The 21,580-nt window shown below is 46.9% G+C and overlaps 2 protein-coding genes and 1 long non-coding RNA gene across 31 annotated transcripts in view; 1 reads left to right on the top strand and 2 right to left on the bottom strand.

Moving 5' to 3' along the window:
• Positions 1–391: 391 nt before the first annotated feature.
• Positions 392–8,151, bottom strand: BNIP3 (BCL2 interacting protein 3). Its single transcript, XM_067001057.1, has 6 exons — positions 7,975–8,151; positions 6,926–7,109; positions 6,017–6,101; positions 3,634–3,740; positions 3,377–3,526; positions 392–1,640 (listed from the first exon to the last, which is right to left on the bottom strand). Exons 1-6 carry the CDS (start codon positions 8,009–8,011, stop codon positions 1,589–1,591), a joined length of 615 nt encoding a protein of 204 aa, XP_066857158.1. The 5' UTR covers positions 8,012–8,151; the 3' UTR covers positions 392–1,588.
• A 2,379-nt stretch (positions 8,152–10,530) lies between these two features.
• LOC125180163 (uncharacterized) lies at positions 10,531–13,591 on the bottom strand. Of its 2 annotated transcripts, none has more exons than XR_010833000.1 (3): positions 13,481–13,591; positions 12,118–12,235; positions 10,531–10,706 (listed from the first exon to the last, which is right to left on the bottom strand). It is a non-coding gene; the product is annotated as an uncharacterized lncRNA (long non-coding RNA). The 2 variants fall into 2 exon arrangements; XR_007158492.2 differs by lacking the exon at positions 13,481–13,591 and adding an exon at positions 13,080–13,212.
• Positions 13,069–21,580, top strand: part of JAKMIP3 (Janus kinase and microtubule interacting protein 3) — a 72,058-nt gene continuing 63,546 nt past the window's right edge. For 14 of the 28 annotated variants that reach the window (XM_067001038.1, XM_067001036.1, XM_067001035.1 and 11 more), the window contains exon 1: positions 13,071–13,543. The gene's annotated coding sequence lies outside the window, so the exon portion shown is untranslated. Of the gene's footprint in view, positions 13,544–13,762; positions 13,898–21,580 lie in introns of those variants that run through there. The other 14 variants (XM_067001037.1, XM_067001031.1, XM_067001028.1 and 11 more) reach the window with 4 other exon arrangements.

Genomic DNA, 21,580 nt, shown 5'->3' with positions numbered 1-21,580 from the left:
AACTCAAACTCTAATCAGTTAAAAGGCTTCAACTTCACAGGGGACTTCTCATTCAGAAATTAAAAATCTAATAATTCCTTTTTTTATTGCACAGACACTTAAAAAACAACCACCACATACTGGCCCTCCTACAAGAGGTATGTGATTAAAGTCATGCAAGTGAGAATTTCCAGTGGCCTCAGCAGGATTACTCCATGGAAAATGCAGTACGTGTCTCTCCTGGATTGGGGCCCACAGGATTAGGCCACTGCTTGTTTGTACAGCAGCAATCTAGTCCCACGCCTGTGGTGACATCATTTGGCGACAGGACATGGGCTCAGCACCGTACTACAAGGTGCTCAGCAGCAGAACTCCAAGCACAAAAGAAAGTACTGCTAAATAAGTGCAAAAACAAAGTAGAAAGTAAATTTATTTTTAAATGATGATAGTACAAAGCAGAACCTGTACTTGCAAGTTCAGTGAGTTTGTTTTCTGAGTGACTTCTAATGACAGCTTTCTCCTATTCAAATTTAAGAATCAAAATGAAATTATTTTCTGTAGAAACTTCTTACCCATTTGTCAGTTATGCAAATAAAGAATGAAATGATCTTAAGACAGAGCCTTGTCAAGCACTTCAAACAATTAGAGAAAGAGAAATGGGAACACTCAATCTACGAGGAACCTTTTTATTTAAATATACAAAACATGATAATTTGGCAAACGTTCATTTATTCTAATTAAATAAGGTAAAATTATTGAAAAGGCATTCAATTAGTACAAACAAATAAGCAAGCAAACCTTTTTTGAAATCTATACAAGGATGAAGCAAATAGAAGATGCAAATTTATTTTACAGATAAAAAGACTGAGAAGCAATAGGCTGCAAGAAGATACAGCAGAAAGAACTTGTATTAATTGGGGAGTTAAATATATGCCTTTATAGAAGAAACTATTTATTAGGCACTAAGGTCCAAATTTTAGTTCAGCCTTTCGCGTATCACACTCTGAATGAGTAAATATTGATGGAAGCTTTACCAATACACTAATTTATTCCAGCTGACAGTCTCTCACATTTCACATCTCACACAAAAGTGAAAGAGCTAAGCAGAATCTAAGGAAGGAAGAAACAGCTTCAAGTGAGGTAAAAAGCTTTTTCTGAAATCCTGTATATGATACATAAGGCCACACATTGTTTCGGGCTAATCCCTTATTGTCGTGGTTACAGTAGCAGTAACAACCATTCACATCTATGATATATAAAGAAATAGCACTTTAATATTGCAGTGGTGATTCAGCTAGATACTCAACTAAAGCTAAGATTTTGTTTTTAAACATCAAATTCTTTTAGTTTTCAAAGATACTTCACTACAAAGCAATGCAGTGGATGTCAGAGCACGATTCAGATGCATTATGAGAATTGCTCCAGAATACTACGTATGATATGTTAGCTTTAGTGTCTTCTCCCACTCTTACTGAACTAGGAACACAACATTTACAGAACAAGTATACGCTGATCGTGTAGTCGTTGCTAGCATGGATGTTTCTGCTGTTCACCTCCCGTATTCCCCGATGAACATTTTCTTTGCTTTGAAATCACGTTTCAGGTGCCTTCAAAAAGTACTGCTTGAAGCTGTGGTCGTAAGGCGTCTTCCAATGTAAATCCTGAGATCAAGAACATACAGCCAGTAAGCGTTTGATTTCAGCTCAAGAGGAACATACAGCATGTAGGGGTTTTTTTCTTTTAAATTACTAGATTACTAGGTATACAAATTACAGCAGGGGCAGTAGTGCCAGTTTTAATTAAGAGGGCAAATCAAGTGTGTACTATAAAACTTGGTCTTCAGTTGCTGTTACCTTTCTGCATACCTTGTCTAATAATGCTCCCTAAATTCTAAGTCTGAATAGTACTCTGTAAGCTGTTCAGTTTCAGGAATGTACGGGGCAGAGATATGCACGGGGTTAACAAGAACACTGCTTCAGGAGCTTTCAGAAGTCAGATATTTTTATCATGTTTTTTTCTTGTTATCTTAAATTTTTCTACTCATTAAATACATCTGACATTTGTTAACTGCTCATTTTACTGTCATCTTCACATACTTCTTAGCGCATTTCTCCAGTCACTATTTCCTAACTTGGTAAATATTTACAGCTGCCCTACATCAGGTCTTTTATTCATTTACTTTTTGCAGCTTGAAGAAATCAGTATTTTAAGTGTAATGATTTTATTATTATTACACTAAGCATGTTATGAAGATGTGACTTTTTGTTACTCTTTACTGACCTGGAATGTTGTAATTCCCAGCAGCGGTGGAAATAACAAGGAAGTGTTTACATTGCAAAACTTGCAATTACTTTGGAAGGAAAATTTCAGTATGCTTTTGTTCCATCTCACACAGTTACTTATTTTAATTTTGGAAGGAGCTGAATTAGTTTCACGTTATTTTTACGCTATTATGTGGCTGAGATAAGAATTTTGTACAGGACAGATGAAGGCACAGATTATCTTTAAAATTATGCATACTGCAGAGACCACAGAGTGCGTCTTTCCAGTTACTGTAGCTGTCATATTCTTCTCCTTCCCCCCACTCTCTTAAATCCCCTCACTCTCAACTTCTGCAGTTTTTATTTTTGATAAGGGCTCAGGATTTGCACAAGGTAATGAGAAGAAAAAGAACAGGACGAGAGGTAATTGGAGGCTCCTTGGAGGACAGCTGTCACCTCAGAACTTGTTTGACCTCTCCCCTAAGCCCTCTCATGTGGCACATTGCACTCAAAAAGCAGAGGTCAGATGTGCCTGGAGTCCCTGCATTCTTTGTTGATAAAGGAATCTGCCATGCCTAGGTAAAGGCAAACTGTTCCTGACAAAAAGGCATTTAATCTCTTCCCTTTAGTCTGTGTCCTGTGGCTATTTTTAAAGAATCTAATCTAATCCCTTAATCATCTGGAAAACAAACAAACAAACACACACAAAAAGCCAAAAGCTCAAACAACAATTCCTGCTTTGTTTGCCATCCCCTGTCCCCAGAGCTGTGGAATTTTAAAATATATTAAATAATCATTTTTCCTTCACAATTAGTATTGAGATTATACCTCCAATGGAACGGAGTATTATGTATGTATAAAAGGACTTCACACACACAATTTCACTCTCCCTTAATTCTTTTAAAAATACTCAGCTAGTAAGAAAAACAGAAAATTAAAATTTGATGGATTCAGCAATACCACAAGCAAACAAGTAGGAAACCATTCCTGAATAACTAACTGTTGTCCTTCTGTGGAGAAGAGTCTATTGCTCGTCTCTTAGACAAAGATGGAACTGGGAGTCAGAATTAGGCCTCAGAGAAAAATGGGCGAAAAAGAAAAAAAAGCCTTTTTTTAAATAAGAAGTGTAAACTTACCCTAGTCCAATAGCAAGCAAATGAGAAAGAAGCAGAGATGGAAGGAAAACCTTCAAAAATTCTGCTGAGAATATGCCCCCCTTCTTCATTACACTGGTATTTCTCATGCTGAGAGTGGCTGTGCGCCTGGGATGTTTGAAAAGGAATTCCCTAATTTTGAGGAAGAAAATACAATCACAACATGAAGGTGTACATATTTGTACTTGTGGAGATAGAAGCAGTATCAGAGTTCCTCCAGAAACATCGACAGCACTCACTTCGGTGGGATGTTCTCTGGCCTGCTGGACCAATCCCATATCCAATCTGCATTTTTCTTCAGAAGCCTTTCTACTTCTTTCCTCCTTTCAAGAAAGTCTTCTTCAGACTAAAACAAAGAGCCATTATCAAACCATACACGACTACGACAGGTAGAAAGTTAGTCCTGCAAAACAAATCTTCTGTTCTGCGTCTAAGACCACACACGAGACTACCTCTGAAGCTCAATTCTCCCAGCTCTCTGCATATCACTTGTATCCTTTGCGTATCACTTGTATTAAACTATTTAGATCCTAGATAGGGGCACAGAGGGGAATCTGTCTTCACAGCAGGATACAAATGGAAAAGGTCATATCCCATATCCATATCTCGTATTTGCTCAAGTAAAGGCTACCCTGGAAATAAAGTGCCAAAGCCCTGTATTGCATCCTTACGTGAAGTCTGAAAATAACCCACATTCACACATCTGAATGACACCGGGCAGAATAAACTTCTTAAGTCCGTCTGTATTCAAAACCGGATGAATGTCATACCTACCTGAAGATCCTAACACAAGCCAAGTGAAACCAATTTATTCTAGTAAAGCTACCTGGCTTTTGGGCCAGCATTAGGAATGCAGGTGAAGCAAGCCCAGGTTTATCTGCACACATCTGTGCAGAAAAACAAAAACAAAACAAAAAACCAGTGGCTTTGTTCTCAGTAAATTACAGTGTACATGCTGAATGAGAATACGATTTCTTGCTTATTACACATGCATTGAATGGAGCCAACAGATTGTGATAAAAATAGTATCTGATCATAGAGTTTAAATAGCTACACATACACACAACTGTGGAATGGAAATAAAGTTGTCCAGGCAACTATTTCTGATGTTTTTTCTAACTTTTGATGAAAAAACAATTTGATCTCAAAATCTAATTAATCACCTTTAAACATATGAAGGGTTTTCTGGAAACGTAACATAAAAACAATTAATTCAAGGTAACGTATTAATTAACCTCAAGCAGGTAATCCATTGAGCTAGATTCCTGTAGGAGCTGTAGAGATGGTGAGAAGAGCTTCAGATAACGCGAGAGGCTGTGGGACCACGCACGTTTTATGTAATTTTGAACTGATTAGAACTGTTGGTAACCCGTGGGTCGTCCAGCTTGGAGAAAAGGAGGCCAAGAGGCGACCTCCTTGCTCTCTGCAACTTCCTGAGGAGGGGAAGCGCAGAGCCAGGTGCTGGTCTCTCTCCCTGGTCTCCAATGACAGGAATGGCACAAAGCTGCACCAGGGGAGGTTCAGCCGGGACACCAGGAAAAAAATATTTACTGCGAGCGTGGTCAAAACCAGAACAGGCTTCCTCGCATGCTGGTTGATGCCCCGTGCCTGTCAGTTTTCAAAAGGTATTTGGATAATGCTGTCATTAACATTTTTGGTTTCAATTTTTGGTTAGCCCTGAAGCGATCAAGCAGTTGACCTTGACAATCTGTGAAGGTTCCTTCCAACTGAACTATTCTACGTATTATTGATAAAGCTGTATAATATAGGAACTGTAGGAAGTTGAAACCCCACTAGGTTAAATGCTTTACGAACAGTGTGATCACGTAGACTTTGTTTTAAAAAGCTTGTAATACTGGGTAGAAAAAGATAATCATAAAGCCATGGCAGTGCTTTGAAAACATATGTTATTGGTTGTCATGTTTCATTGACTCTAGAAAATCTTGTTGCTGTTAGATTTACATTGTGACAGATACATGAAATGTATCAAGTTGACAGAGGCAGGGGGGAAGAGGAAACTTCTGCATGGCAAGCTGTCCACAGAACATTAATATTCATCTTTATAGCCATAAATACACCTGCCCATTGGTACCTTCCCTACAGACCTTAATGTAAAATGTCCCACTAACTCTGCTAGACTTAACCTCCCAATCTAACTATCGAGTAGGAAAGAATAATGCCCACTTCAGAGGACAGATGAAACCATGATAAGAGAACATGTCTCAAGATCACCAAAAGCTGGAGTCTTAGGAAGATGTTGACTCCAACTCTCTCAAATTCTAGACAAGCAGTTACCTTTCGGATTATCTTTTTCCCCAAAAGCTACACGCAAGTTCTGAAGGTAGACATTTTGACTTGTGGCTGGAAATAAGTGTTTGAGAACCCAGATGTCTTTAGAGACAGAGTAGGGCACCTTAATCCTTCTGAAAAAATCTCAGGTTACATATTAAAAAAAAATCAATGCAAATCAGGTACTTACAAAAATCCTGATTCTGAGAATATTGTTAAGACAGTAAGCTACTGAAGTCTCTGCACAAGAGGTGAAGCTGCTGATTTCCCAGTGCTGGTTTTCAAATAGTGACAGTAACAAATCCTTCCTCCAAAGCAAAATGAGATTTTTACCTGAAAGCTATTTTTTTCTCCACTGCTGTGACTCTCTATTTCCAAAGCTCTATGACTGTCTTGAGGTGTCTGGGAACGAGGAGGGCTTGATAAAAGAGAAACACAAATAAGAAAGAGCTCATTAATTTTTTTATGACATTGTTTATGGGATGACTAAAAAGCTAGTGAATGAAGCTTGTATGCACAGCTGTCCTGAAGAGCTACGGTGCCCTGACCATAACCTAAGAGGTTAATCTGTCAATGGGTGATACAATCCAGCCACCTCCCTCAATCAATCTTTGATTTCCTAACAATCTGACAAAGAGCTTGCTGCACAGCGCTGTTTTTCAGCAGTGTGGAGATATGCCCGTAAGGCTGTATGATCTGGCCCATGTTGCTTACTAAATAACGATAGGCAGCAAGCAATTGCTAGAAGTACATTTTGGTTTGAATTCAACTAGCCAGATGAGACTAGGAGGTTCTGCACCCTACCGCCTATTTTAAGGCCTTTTAGTTAAATAAACTTTAGGCTGCAGACTTCACAGCCCATCAAAATCAAATACACAAAATAACAAAACTGACAACGTGCCTCAGATGTCTTTTTTTATTATTATTATACTCCTAGAAATCTATATGCTTTGTAAACTAGACATAGGACTTTTTTTAAGCAACTGTCTAAGAACTCCTAATGAATGAACCCGTTACAAAACACATGTTGCTTTTTTACCACCCCGCTCTGACGTTTCCGTTTAGGCAGCAGTGTACTGCTTGCACGAGGTCTGATCCTTTGGAATGACAGCAGCACACTGCTCTACAGGACTTTCTTCACCAGAACAAGACCGTTGCCTGTACTCCAGCGGCATACCTGTGGGAACACTGTGCATAAAGAAGGCGAGTTTCACTTTGCTTACAATAAAGCATTTTGTTTACCTGTCGCAATGCGAACTCTCTCTTGAACTGCTTCTTCCAGATTCATGCTGAGCATCAAGAAGTATTTTCTCCATGTCGCCGTTGTGAATGGAGATAGAGGCCGGTACTTGTTCTTGGCTCGTCGGTGTGGAATTGTTTCCGTTGCCATTTCCATTGCTGCTGAAGTGGAGCTCTACCCAGGAACCTGCTCGGCATAATCGAGAACAGAACCAGAATAAACCCAACGGTTTTGCACAACAGGCACGTGGAGCAGAGGCAGTTGATCCTCCCCAGCGCGACACTACAGCGGGTCACGCAGAAGTACTCGCATCTATAGCTCAGCTCATAAACACGACAAAATGCCAAAACGCGGGGGCGCTTCGTTAGCGATCTGGAGAGCCTCAGGGAGCTGGAGAGGAGCCGGTCAGCGCAGCGTGCCTCCTGCAGCCCCAGGACCTTTCACTGCAGCGCACGGGAAACGCACAATTTTTGTCGTTCAACACAGGTGGCGGCCAAAGGGCACGGCCTCCGGGGCTTCCTCTGCCGAAGCCTGCGTATCGATCCCTTGAAAGCAGTTCGGTGCCGGCGCCCGACAGCCGCGTTTTGTTTGGCAGGGAGCGCCTCGGAGCGTGCTCTTGGGCAACGGCGGCCCGGGGGGCGGTGCGGGCCGTGTTTACCGGGCGGGCGGGCGGCGGCCTGGGGGAAGGGAGGGGAAGGGAAGGGAGGGGAGGGGAGGGGAGGGGAGGGGAAGGGAAGAGGGAAGGGAAGAGGGAAGAAGGGAAGAGGGAAGGGAAGAGGGAAGGGAAGAGGGAAGGGAAGAGGGAAGGGAAGAGGGAAGGGAAGAGGGAAGGGAAGAGGGAAGGGAAGAGGGAAGGGAAGAGGGAAGGGAAGAGGGAAGGGAAGAGGGAAGGGAAGAGGGAAGGGAAGAGGGAAGGGAAGAGGGAAGGGAAGAGGGAAGGGAAGAGGGAAGGGAAGGGAAGGCCCCGCGGCGCAGAGGCCGGGCGGCTCGGGGACGGGCACGGCGAGGCCCGAGCGGTGCCGCGGTGCCGAACGCCCCCCCCCGCCCTTACCCTGCAGGTTCTCCTCCTGCGGGCTGAGCCGCGACATGGCGGCGCGGCGCGGCGGAGGCGCACGGCGGGACGGCCCGGGGCGCGGTGCTGCGGCCGGCGGAGCCGCACAGCTCTGCCCGCAGCCCCTGCGCCGGGCCTGGGGGCGCCGCGCTGACGGCAGCCGCCGCCCCGGCCTCATTGGCGGCCGCCCCGGCCCGCCCCCGGCACGCGGCTGAGGGGCGGTGCGGGCGGGCGGGCAGGGCCGGGCCGGGCCGGGGGCGCTCGGCGGGGCGGGGGGCGTCGTGCCCCGGCAGCCCGCCCGCAGCTGGCCGGCACGGAGCGCTCGGCTCGGTGTTGTCCCACGGGGGAACTCGGGGCACTATTTCCATACCGGAGCAAAATAAAGCCTCTAGCCGCTGGAGGAGCAGTGCCTGTGGGGTGGGTGTGCTCGCGGCGCTCCCGCAGCCCGCTGCTGCTCCCTGCCGCCCGCAGCCCGCCGCGCCGCGGCACGGAGCCGGGCGGCCTCGGGCACGGGACGGCGGCGCCGGCTCCTCGCCACAGCACGGCCGCGGCACCCGGGCACCCGGCACGGCGGCCTTAAGGGGCAAGCGGGGCGCTGGGCTGTGACCACGCTCTGAACGGGCGGCGGTAGCTCCGCAGGGCTCCCCGCGGGCGTGAACGCGGTGCCTGCGAGCCTGCCAGCCGGTTTTCGGGCTCGGTGGAAACATCCAGCCGGTGCGGCGCGTTGGTTTTGCCCGTACATCGTCAGATTCTTCAGCTGCCCTGGCGTGCTGAACGAAGGAAAAGGGCGGTTGGAGCAGTGCTCTACCTGCTGCCGCTCTGACAGGTTGTATTAAGAGGTGACCGTTAGCACTGTTAAGGACACTCCAGCGTGCGGAGCGGCTTTTCTCGTGTCGGTCATTCGGGCGGAGCAGGGTTTGATGTTCCCACCGCAGCGCCGCCGTGGCCCCGCGCCCCGCGGGCAGTCCTGGCCGGGGGAGCTCCTCCCGTCCCCGCCTTGCGGAGGGGGCAGCAACTCCCTCCTGACACAGAGCGAGGAGAGTTGTTAAGACACTGAAAGCTGCTTCCCAAGGAGGGGTCGCTAGGTTTAACCTCTGGGTGCACATTTCTGATTTTACAGTACAAGATCGGTATCCTACACGGCGCAGAGTAGCGGTTTGAATTAAAAGAAAATTAGATTTCAGTAAGAGAGAAAATGTCAGAAATTGGTGGATGAAGTATAGTTTACATAGTAAATACTGAAGTGTTAAAAGTAACCTTTTGGGAGGGCTACATTTTTTTCTGTCAACAATTGTCTGACTTTGAAAACTGATTTTGCCAACCACGGGCCAGAGTCTGCTCTGGCTTTGGTGGTCTGATTGAATGGGAAAGCAATTTGGTGCCGTAGGTGTCGTGGCAGGTGTGCCAGGTGTGACGACATAGGCACTTCCAGGAAAAAACCCCGTGGCAGTGCTCAAGAGCCTGGACAGCCACCCCAGGCACCCCTGGGTGCGGGAGGGATGCCCCGGTTCCGCCGGCCGCCCCGTCCTGGCGCACCTGGGTGCCCTGGGTGCCCGGTGGCACCGCGCTGCCGTGGGGCAGGACGCCGGCCGTCACCGCCCGGCCCTGCTCCCCAGCTCGGGGCTGCTCACTGACAGCCAGCACCGTGTCCCCCCGCACAAAGCAGCCCCAAGGCTCGCTTTCTCTTCGTCCTGTATTCTGTTGGTTGACCTCCACTTCAGGAAATCAATTTACTAGAAGTCTTTCCTGCTTTAAGGCCGGTGAGAAATGGGGTCGAGCAAATATCACAGTGCGGCTGCAACAGCTGACCTCTGGGATCTTTTATTAGCAGTCGGATGAATGCGCTTGTTTTCCTATAGACCTTTATGGCAAATGATTTTTGGTTGTTGCCAGAAAAGCACTCTGCTGTGATCACAGAAAATCGTAAATTACATAGGACGAAATCTTTCAAAGGCTATTGATTTGTTAAGCTGCGATCCTCTTTCAGGTTGGAACCCATTTTAATGTTGTTTAGTTGCACATCAAGAGAACAATCCTGCATTGATCATTTCCTCCTAACCCAGAGACACGTCCCACCGCCTCCACTGACTAAGGAATGCAGTACTTTAGATAGCTATGAAGTCCCACGTGCTGGCCAGACACCTTTAACTTTGCCTTTAGCTTTAAGCCCATGTTTTTGTACCGATGCAGCAGCTCGCAGCGGTTTTGAGGGACAATTATTTTAGGCCTTCCACAAAAACTGTTTATAAACCCAAAGTGATTATTATCTTATAGTAGTACAAAAATGAATACAAATGGACTGATTAGAGTTTCCTTGGTTTCTTACTGCTATAAGCCAAGGTAATACCCACCAAGTTTCTAAGGGCTATGGCGTGAGGTGTGCTGTCAGCAAAGGGCCGACGTGAAGGCCAGGTCCGGGCCACTGCAGACGGTGACCTCGCACATGCCACGGTCCCCTGCCTCCCCGCTGCCCGCACGATGCCCCCCGCCTGCACCCAGCACCGCTCCTCGAAGGCGCCCGCACTCTGAGGACGGTGCCTTTTCTTCTCTCTTCTTCGCTGCCCGCGGTGGCTCAGTCATTAACCCGCTCGGCTGCTGCTGGAAATGAAATCCAGGCGTGTATTTCGTGCTGCGCGCTCCTCGGAGCGGTGTTGATCATTAACTACTGAGCTGTTCTGAGATCCTCATTTCGGAGCCGCTCGTGCTTATCCAGGCTGCTGGTGTGAGGAGACCTAATATATGCACACAGCCTATTGGTACGGCTTCTTTATGTCTGGGATTTACAAACCAAAGCAAACACAACGTGGTGAATTTAACAATCTGATTTCATATACAGCCTCAAGAAGGAAAGGAATTAGGAGCTAGGTCTGTACATGATAATCATATCAATTTAACCAAACATTTTTCTAGAGATTTAAATGGGGAGAATCTTATGTGGACCCCCTTAGACTGGTTTAGACTAGCTCGGGAGCAGACAATACAGGCCCAAGTGCTGGGCACAGGCTGCAGGGTGCAGCTGGGGTGCCCGAGCCCGGTGTAACCACAGGTGGGAGCCCCAAGATGGCTCTGGGGTGGTGGGAGCGGAGCCAGCCCTGAGCTCCCTCGAGCCCCCGGAGCTGCCTGCTGCTGGGCACCCGGCTGCTGCCTATTGCTTGGGCAGCCCTGGGGGGCGGCTGAGCTCCAGGGATGGGGCAGGAAGGCTGAGAGCAGGACACGTCTTACAGGAGGTCAGGGAGCAGGGGGCAGGAACACAACGTCTGCCCCGTCGGTCAGGATTTGGGAGAAACTTAATGAACACAGAAGACTCCTTTTGCACAATTTTCTTAGGTTTTAAAAGGTGTTTGTGCTACAGGGTAAAGGACAGAGGAAATGAGATACCCTTATAGGTGGAATAAAACCAAAACTTGGGTGCAGAAGAGCCTGAGTCTTCTATTTGAGTCTTCTTACCTTTTTCCAAGATTTGATTTCTTTAGCTTAATTTATGAGCATACAACACTATTTCTTGCATATTCTTCTCCCTTTTCTATGCATTATTTCTTACTCACAGCAATTTCTGTTGGCCCAGTGACCCAAATCTGGTCACTGGGATCATTCATTCCTTATAGTGTCATCCGCTGCCTTGGCACCCTGGAGAGGTGCAGGAAGCACGACTCACACTGACTGCACGTAGGACTGAACTGATTTCAGATACTTAGATGTTCTTCTGCTAAGCCTTGGAAATATCTTTCTCTTTTCTCGCTTCTAACAGATGCACACAGACCTGGGCTCGACATCAGAAGTGCAGAAAGCCTGCCTGGGAGGTGCGTGCCGAGGGGCTCTCAGCACTGCTCTTCGAGGTTTGGTGGCTGCGGCCGCCTCTTGCTCCTGCCCTGTGCCTGGCCCCAGCGAAGCAGTGCCCCAGGCTGTGGGGCATCGCTTTAGGCCCCTTGCCTCAAGAGCTCATTGTGGTGTCTTCTCGACTAAGAAGGTTTCATTTTGTTCAACTTGGAGAGTTAAAAAATAAAAAGAAAAAAGAAAAAAGAAAAAAAAAAAAAAAAAAAAAAAAGAAAAAGAAAAAAGAGCTGCCTCTACCAGAACTCCTGCACTCCCAGGGCTGTGCTGTGCATTTTGTACAGTGACTTTTACATCTGTCCCAGCACTTACCGAGTGACAGCCTGAGGGAAAGCTCCTGCCCAGTTTCAGCAGACAGCCGGCAGCCGCCGTGTGTTACCAGCCGGCTGCCCTGTGCTGCAGGTGTGCGGTGTGCTGCGTGCTGGGGTACCTGAAAGAGGTGGAAACCAGAGAGTTAAAAACAAAAACCAGACTGTTGGATTGCTTTTCAGCCTCTAAAATGTGGGAAACTCTGACTGCTTCCACAGTGAATCAGAAGAGTGGAGCATAACAAATTATTCAGCTCTTCTTTTGCTTGCTAACTTTGGATTTTTAAAGATCATTAACATGTTTGTTCTGCTTGGTGAAGCAGCGTGCAGTGGGGTGCTTTGGACAAGCCTGTAGTGGACACAGCTGAGTAAATGGAAATTGCCAAAAGAATGCTTTTCCCTAGCACTTGTCAGCTGAAAAACAAAACCCGATTGTTTGGGCAATGTAAACTAACATGGCCTCTTGCTTTACATCACCAACACTGCTCCCAGTGTTACTCGTTTTACTCACAGGCTCCCGCAAACTGTTGCAGTTCAGCTCTAAACGCAGACGACTGACGACTTTTATTTGCCCAAGGGCTGAGCAGCCCCGTTTGCCCGGCTCCATGGTGCTGGGAGGACTGCAGCAAGGTGGCCTTTCCCGTCTGCAGGGCTTTACTTCTCACATCATATTTTACCAGAGCTTGCAGAGCCACCTGCCTTTTTTCCTCCATGCTGCCATTTCCACACAGCTCCAAAGCTCGGCCTTTCTCCGTGAGGGTTCCCAGACAAAATCGGGGCCCCGCTGCCTGGCCCCGCGCCTGCATGCGCGAGGGTTGCGACGTGGCGCCGTGCTGCGGGGGAGCAGGCAGCCTGCTCGCTATTTTTATCCCCAGACACCCTGCAGATCTTCTCTGCCCTCCTCAGTAATTTGGCTCCTGCTTCAGGAGGAGCTCAGTTCGGATGCAGACCGTGCTGGATGCAAACCTTAGTAACTAGGCTGCAGATGCGATTCCTCGCAGCGGTGCCCCGGAGCGAGAGGACCTCATCCCGCACAGGATGGGAGCTGGGCCCGTGCCAGCACTCTCCGCTTGGATTTCCGAAAGGGAGGGCTGGCTGCTGGGGAGCCGGTGCGGTGACGTGCCCGCGCTGCGCTGCGCGCTGCAGTGGCACCGCAATGGCTGCGGGCTGCCGCCGGTGCCGCGCGGTGAGCTCATCCCGCGCAGCGCAGCGCCCAGCGCATCACTCATCGCATCTCCTAGTGCATCGCCCAGCGCATCACCCAGCACATCGCCCAGCGCATCGCCCAGCGCATCACTCAGCGCATCACTCATTGCATCGCCCAGCGCATCGCCCAGCGCATCACCCACCCGGCACGCAGCACGCACCCGCCGCCGGCCGCGGCCTCCCCTGCTGCGCTGCGCTGACTCTTCGCTGGGGGTGTGTACATGGTGAGCAGATTTTACTGTCTGGTTGGTCCTTCTGCTTCTTCCTTCTTTTTTTTTTTTTTTTTTTTTTTTTTTTCCCTTCCCTGTCCTCTAAATGCTCCCCCGGACTGATTGATGAATCATTTCTCATCTGATGCCGCCGTTCAGAGGACACAGATGGAAAATATAATCTTATGCAGCAGGGATGGATTTATTTTTTTTAGCCTTTTGCAGCGTGAATCGTAAAAAATCCTTTTAAATCAGTCTGCTAGGAACAGCCTACAGGTTTTAAAATGAAGTGCGCTGCATACAAGGAATGGTACTGCCCTCAGGTAAAGCAGACAAGCAGTGTGTGTCATGATGGAGTGTGCCTGTAAGGTTAGTTCTATGTATGTTCATGCATCTATATGTATCTGTTAAATATATATATGTTATATATGAAGCATCTACTACCTATGGGGTTTGAATAGTCCATTTTCAAATGTAATATTTTGCATCCTATGGCTTTGCCCTCCCCTTTCCCCTCCCTGCCCCCTTAATACCTAGTTTCTGTTTGCTGTGGTTAATAAACATAGCTCTGATTTGTAGCAGCTTTGCCTTAGGATGCTAGCAAACCCATCGAGGATAATGTCTCTGCATTTCCTTGGTTAAGTGGGCTGTACCTTCCTGCTACAGTTATTTATCAGGATCTTTGTAGTCTCCATCATATGTGATTGAGTCGAAATGCCAGGGCCTGTAATTGTAGGTAAACCTCCTCTGCAGCTCCGAATGTTGGTATTTCAGGGTAGTACAAGTTATGATGAATTGCTGTAAGAAAGTAATCTGGTTTGCACGTTCACTAAATAATTCATTTGGATATATACTATTTTCTGAACTGTATATAATGCATATACTGCATATCTTGAGAACTGCTTCCTATTCAGCTCTGTTTAACCTGTTAAGTTAAAAAATGAAGCACTTTTTTTTTCCCACCTGCTTGCTCCCTTAATGGTTTAAAACATCATTTATCTCACCAAGATTTTTTTTCTTTTCAAGTAATGCGGTCATGCCTCTGCTAAAACTGCTTAAAATGCAGGCAGAAATTTTAGAACAAATACACTGAAGTCAGATGGACTTTTGCCCGTCATTTCTCACACCACGATACTTTCAGAGAAGTGTGCACTACAAAATAATAATTTGCTGGCAGGAGCCATTCCCTGCTTTCAGTCTAGGCTCTCAGCCCTCAGCTGACGTGCAGCATTTTTAACCAACTGCCGATTCTGCACTTCTCTCTTCTCTGTAGATGTAAGTGCACAGTAGGTAAACATTTAAAGGATGCTCAGAAATTGAATGTTTGGTATAGGAGCTTTCTTAATGTTGTACTTTTGCAGTGGACTTTGTGTTTATTTTGTGTTTGCTCTTGTCAGCTTTCTGACTGGTAATGGCTTGTTCTTCACCTGGAAACATCAGACTGGTGGAAAGTTTAGCTTCTGCAGCGCTGGATTAGGAGGCAAATTAAACTGGTATAGGGGTACGAGTGCCTTGACTAGAGGAAGGTGCATTTGTCACGGGGGCCCTGGTGAAAAATATAGCACCCCATTTAAGGTGACTGTCGAGAATGTGCCTAAGGCCTATGGATTACCTTGAAAAACATTAGTCTTGGTTATATTTGTGGAACTGTGTGCCTATAAATCCTTTCCTTCTGATATGCCCTGCAAGTGATGGTTGTCAACACCTCCTACTTTGTGAGGCTTCAAACAGTTTCCAACTGTGCTGTCAATTTATACGGAGAATAAAACTCTGCTTCACTTTTCTTCCAAATGCATCTCTGAAATATTACTTTTTATTGCAGATGACTCAAATTCAAAACCCTGTCAGGAAATGAATGCTGGCAAGTGAAGGCCTCTAAATAATGATCATTTTTATAACACTTTCCTGTCTTCTAAGCTTCTTACCTTCCCTGGTGCAGCTCTTCATGTATAATCAGCATTAGAGGTTCAGCTGAAAGGGAACGCTAAAACAAAAGCAGGTTCTAAAACTTTACATAAATCACTTGGCTGGGATCTAGGATTTGAGCACAGCGATTTCACCCGGCTGCTCTGGCTGTGAGACTCTGACAGGACTGGGCAGCCTTGAGACAGACAATAGCATTTCTGCTTACATAGGTTATGGTAAACACAGCTGAATATCAGCCAATACTTCAGACTTTGAAATTAAATCATTCTTTTAATCCTGTCTTTGTTTCTCCTCAACCAGCCGATAGCATTGATCTTCATGCTAAGGAAAAAGGGGAGCTCACTTGTCCCTAGAGCAGCAAGCGCTGGCTGTTATTGGTGGTAAAACACTACGCAAATTCCATCAGGGGTCTCAACTGGGAAGATAATTCCCTGGTTTTCCTTTGTCTCTTACAGTCAAGTCCTCTGTAGTCAAATAGACCCAAACCCCACAAGATCTCAGGAATTTAATACAGTTCTGTAGAAATTATTCTCAGGAAGAACGACATCCTTGTCGCGTTTTAACAGACTCGTCAGTTCTGTACAAATCTGTGACTCCTTGTGTCCAGGAGCACGTGATTAGGGATCTGTCGGCCCGCGGTGACCCTGGACGCAGAGGCAGGACCCCCCTCCAGCCGCGGGCTGCCCCCCTCCTGCGGCGCGCCCCCCCCGGGCGCTGGGCCGCGGGGCAGTGTGGGCGAGACGCCGCTCAGGAAGGCCTGAGGAAATGTCTGCAGGACACAGCTCGTCTCCTGAAGCACACGTGCGAGCTGCGGGCATGGCGTGTTGGCTTCTCTAGGCCAAAGGGACATGTTGTGATGCTTTTTTGAGCTCTTCTGCCCGTGCTGCGGTCATCTGACCTTGACAAGGTCATGTGCAAACGGGGCTCTTATTCTTCTTTGCGCTCAGGTGATGAGCAGGAGTCAGTCGTAGGTGCAGAACACATATTTTCTATCCTTTAAACCACAATTTCCTGGCTCCTGTTTTCTCCTTTCGTCGGCCCCAGGCTCAGCTGCCACTTCAGAGCGTGGCCAAGGCTGGGGGGCAGAGCGACGCCCCCGCAGCCCCCAAGCTTCCCGGGCTGAGCTCTGGGCGTCCCCACGCTACCCGGAGCTGGCATCAGGGCCACGCAGCTGTGAGCCAGGCCATGCTGCATGTGGCAGGGCGCTGGTCGTGCTGCAGCTCACAGCCAGAGCTGACTGTCCTGGCAGGAGCCTGGCGTTAGCTGCAGAGCAACTGTCGGCTGTGCAAGGCTGCAGCGGCGCGAGCGCTGCTCGGACCAGCCGTCGTCTGTGGCAGTCCTGGCTCCTCTATTTCAAATCACTGGTACAGCTGTACTTGATTCAACACGGGCTTTTGATATCAAAAAGGCTTCTCCTCTTTTTGCTGACTGCTCAGTTTTGTCTTGCGTGTCCCTTAGGTTCGTAATAGGTGTGTCCCCTGGCGTGTACTGCAGGCAACGGACAGCATTAGGGAACTCCAGAGGGCACCTACTGTGTTTTACTGGGATGTAAACCTGAAACAAATTCTGCATTAATGGTGCTTAATTAAAAAGAAACTGCACACACAAGGCCTGATTCTGATGCCACTGAGTCAATGTCAGAAATCCAACTGACTTTCAGAGACTCAGGATGTACCCAGAGGGAGAACTGTGCAAAGCATCTAAGCTGTCTGAAGATTTAAGGTATGCACTTTTAATAGGACTCTGTCACTAAAATACCCATGGCTTTACTTAAAATCTTTTGTTAGATTTCACATTTTAAGTAATTTTACATTAAAACTATTGTTTGATTCATTTCATACCGGATTCATTGTCTAATTCCCTCCATAACAAATGAATTCTAGCCACGGTTTATGATAAGGGTGTGTCCAGTTAGGATGAGGACAGCGCTTTTAAGGCAAACTTCTTGATGATACCCACTTGCACTTCATTTTACATCGTGTACAGTGTCAGCATCCACAGTCTGGATCCTCTTTGGGTAAAACTAAATCAGAAGGTGTTCTCCAACCCATAACTGCTGCTCACAGCAGGATAACACTACAGTTTGAAGTTCCACCAGAACTTGGATAGCATGAGTGCCGGGTCTTCAGCACCAGCTCTTTTCCTTCACCACTCAGCACACATTGCACTGCCTGCGGTACAGACAGAGCCACGGCTGTCTGCAAGTAGCATCAGCTGCCACTTGGTCAGTAACTTCTCAGAAGGACAATAGCTCGAGCTATACCTCAGAAAAGTGACATATTAGTTTGTGGGATTACATCTGGTATTGTGCTTGAGCATCTCTAATGAGGACTGGGCGAGGTGATGAGCAGCGGCATCTTTCCAGTTCACGATAATGAACTGCAGATAGTGTGGAAGGCTTTCCTATAATCCTTCTAATGTGAAGGGGACCCCAAAGTACATCCGATGTTTGGGTAGGACATTTCCAGTCAGAGAATCTCTGCATTTATTTTCTTATTGCGGCTAGAGTTGAAGTCAGCCCCTATAGGAACAGAAAGTTTGAACGTGTAATGGAGGCTGCAAACCTGATGTAAATATATATGTACAAAAATGCTTTGTCTGAAGGACTCAGAGTCCCAGGCTGTGCGATGCATGACTGAGATCTCTGCTCATAGGGAGCACAGGTACCCACAGCGCAGGGCTCCACGTCCCCGTTGGCTGGTTGCTGAAGAAAGGCTGGCAGTCTCAGGGAGGGAAGAGATGCTGTATTTTAGTTTTGTTGTTAACACTAACCTTACAACTTGCAAACTGTACTCGTAACTAATTAGTTATACCTCTCCTTAATGCACATTAGTGTTTTTTCCTATACGTAAGAATACTGATATTTAAAGGTCATGTGTCCACTTCCATCTAATCCTGAGCAAAAGACACAGGTTTCCAGACTTCTCAGATATTAATGACAGATAGCAGAGAAACCAATGTAAATGTAATTAATATGCAAATAGGAATTTCCATCCCAATCAAAGAGGCGGCAATGTTCACCGCAACATATGGCTGCAACACCATAGAAAAGACCGATGGAGTTGAAGTCATTAATGTTGTCTTAAATACCATGTGGAGAACATTCAAAATTGCGCTGTTTTGAACATCACTGAGCAACTTTACAACAGTGTGATTATTTTATTATTTTTTTTCCCCTTTGGAAGGGCTTTTTAAGATGCTAAATGGGAAAAAAAAATATTTTTTTCCTTCTTTAGTGTATGTACCTCTGGAAGTTTATGGTACCGCGTCAGAATAACTGAACATTTTCCAAATGGGCTTGTGCCACTTAGGCAGGGCAAAGTGAATTTCACAAAATCAGATCATGAGGTAATTTCATAAGAAGCAGATTCATGATTATACGGGGAACTGTAAATGTAATATTTCCTCCATCAGAAATGATTGATTTCAATAAGTCACATAGGCTGCAGCTTTAGGGAGCATGACAGATACGTGCCATGCTGCAGACTCCTGCAGCCGTAGCGCGGGGGCCTGCAGGTTTGTGCGAGGCGCTGCCGAAAGGGCGCCGACGGCCTCGGGCGCCATTTCCCGGGGCGGGCGCTGCCACTCCGAGCCCCCCGGGGCTGTACAGCGTTAGTTCGGTGTAACCCTGCGCTTCATTCCGTTTGCTTTTCATCATATTGGTGTTGCAGGGGATATAAAACTGATCCCACAAAGGCACAAAAGCAGGCAGCCCCCATGCCCAAGCAGAGGCTGGAGCTGCCCGAGCCCCGCGCCAGCCTGGTAGACGTCTCCCAGCCTGTGCCCTGCCGCAGCCTGGCGCAGAGCCCCTCCTGGGCTTCTGGCTGGCACGCGGAGTGCCTGCGTGGGGCACTCAGGGTACGACTTCATGGCACGGCAAAGCCCTGCCGTGGAGGAGCGCCTTGGGTTTGCTTTGGTCATGGTCAGGCACGGGCACCGCTCATCCCAGTGGTGGTCCTGCTCACGTTTTCCCATGTCTGATGCTGCGGTGACTTGCATGGCACTCTGCCTCGCACCGTGCAGGTGGCCCCACAGACAGAGGGCCCGACCTCAAAGAGATGGGGAAAGGAACAAAAAAAAAAAAAGGGAATTGTCTTTCCTAACGAGGCCTCCGTCAGGGCAGGTAACAGAAGTGTGGATCCCAGCGGCACATTTCACCAGCGGCACACGGCACCCGTTGTGCAGTGGGGCTGTGCTGTTGTTTTGCAGGAGCAACTTGAAACTATTGAGAACAGAAAATGTGAAGTAACATTCTCCTTAAGGAAAAAAAAGACAAAAGGATCTGAGTCCTAGAAATGAGGAAAATTATGTAACACGTGATATATTCAGTTTTGTTTTCTCTGATTTAAAGGCAATAATTTGTAACCGTGTACATGTCACATTAAATAATGAAGTCATAAATTACTGCTAATCCTGCAATTTATGAACATTAACACAAGTGAAATATTTTAAAATTAAGACATCTTTCAGTACTTCACAGCAATTAATTAAGCAATCCTTTTGTCCCATTCTGTCATAGAAAATAAAGCTTGAATATTAATGGCTTACATGTTTTTATATATGAGCCTACATAAACCAGAGCACTAAATTGACCCATTTTTTATTTTTATGGCTTAAAGATGTCTTCTCCAGCATTTCTTCTAAAAATGGAACAGTCGCTTCCATAACGTTGGCTTTTTATAGATACAGGGTTCATTCTTGCATGTGACATTTTCTTACTCTATCTGAAAACAAATTTCAGCAAAGGAATTTCATGAGAATCTTGAAAGCATACTAGAAATCCAGTATAACCACGAAAGCACAGATTTTTTTTTGCCTCTAAGGCAAAGTTTCAGATTTTCACTGACACAGGAAAAAAATCCCTAAAAGTAGCTGATAGAGTTATGGTGTACAATGAGGTGGACAGTAATTTTTAGTCACGGCCTTTGTCACTTTGGAGAATTGCAGGGATGTGCATGCCATGATGTGATACCTGAATTATGAACTGGTTCAAAGACAGGAGTTGACAAGTACTGAGTGTTTGGTCCATAGCAGTAAATACCCATTGTGATTTATGGAGTTTTTGTTGGCAAAATAAAATGGTTAATCACAATGCATCATTTCATTATTTTCTAATACCATGACTCCTTCTTGCATGCTATGTAAGGCCAAATTATCCCAGCTATTTCTTGGGAAATGCTTTTTATGCTGGATGGGAAATTTGCTTCCATCTCGTTTGCATCCAAAACAAAGTCAGAGTAAGCTACAGGCAATGGATGCTTGCATTGAGTTAGTAGAAAATGCAAAGGGTCCTAAAGAAAAAAAAAAAAACCTACTACCTTTATCTGCTGTAATAATAAGTAAATAGAAAATATACCAATCTGCCAGAGATTAAAAAGAGTGAATACTGACAATGACTGCTTGCAGCTGCTAAGACCTTTCTCTCCCCAGTCAACGCGGTTTGGGGATTTGCAGTGTTGTGAACGGTTCCGTAAGGAGCTAAGGCACCGCTGCGCCACGAGCTGCTTCCAAGCACACAAGCGCGCTGTTTCTCCACCCGTCGCTGCGGGAGGCGCCGTGGGCTGGGGCCGTGGCAGTGAGCTGCTGGCACGTCCTGCGGCATGGCAGCGACGGGCAGAGCCCCGACTGCGGTGGGCAGGCGGCTGCAGCCCCGGACCAAAGGCACTCCCGTGGCCTGGTGGTCCTGTTGCTCACGGAAGGGTTCGTTATATGTTTTGATGCTGTCACCTGTGGGTGTCTTTGTGTTTTCCTGTATTTTACACAAGGCTGGTGCAGTTTGGGTTTGCCTGTGGTCAATTGCATCGGTCCTGCCCGTTTGGACAATTTGTAAGGACAAGACCATTGCTGCCAAAGTTCTGCACTCTGCTGGCTCCCAGGCTTGCAGTGGAAATCTCATGGTGCCTAAGTGCCCTTAGGATACGTCTGAGCTCAGCAGGAGCGAAAGGCTGGCTGCTCACAGGTGCCCCTTGTCGGGCTGTCGGCTGGCCCAGCAGGCTGGGAGCCCTGAGCTGCTTCTTGGCACAGCCTGGCTGGGCTGGCCCAGGGAGCTCTTAAATGGAGGCAGCTTTACAGCTCTCTTAGCTGTCTTTGTGTCGTTTTGTTTGTTTGATTGTTTGTTTTTTTGGG

This window comes from Anser cygnoides, chromosome 7, assembly GCF_040182565.1.
Source record: "Anser cygnoides isolate HZ-2024a breed goose chromosome 7, Taihu_goose_T2T_genome, whole genome shotgun sequence".
In the NCBI taxonomy this organism is placed as follows: domain Eukaryota; kingdom Metazoa; phylum Chordata; class Aves; order Anseriformes; family Anatidae; genus Anser; species Anser cygnoides.
Note: the sequence above shows the minus strand (reverse complement) of the source record. Positions and strands in the feature narration are given on the sequence as shown.

Bases quoted from the DNA above. Each gene is read 5' to 3' on its own strand.
- BNIP3 (XM_067001057.1), bottom strand. From the start codon at position 8,011: ATGTCGCGGCTCAGCCCGCAGGAGGAGAACCTGCAGG. The intron at 7,110-7,974 runs GTAAGGGCGGGG...TATGCCGAGCAG, and splicing joins GCAGGAGGAGAACCTGCAGG to GTTCCTGGGTAGAGCTCCAC. The intron at 1,641-3,376 runs GTAAGTTTACAC...TCTTGATCTCAG, and splicing joins TTGCTTGCTATTGGACTAGG to GATTTACATTGGAAGACGCC.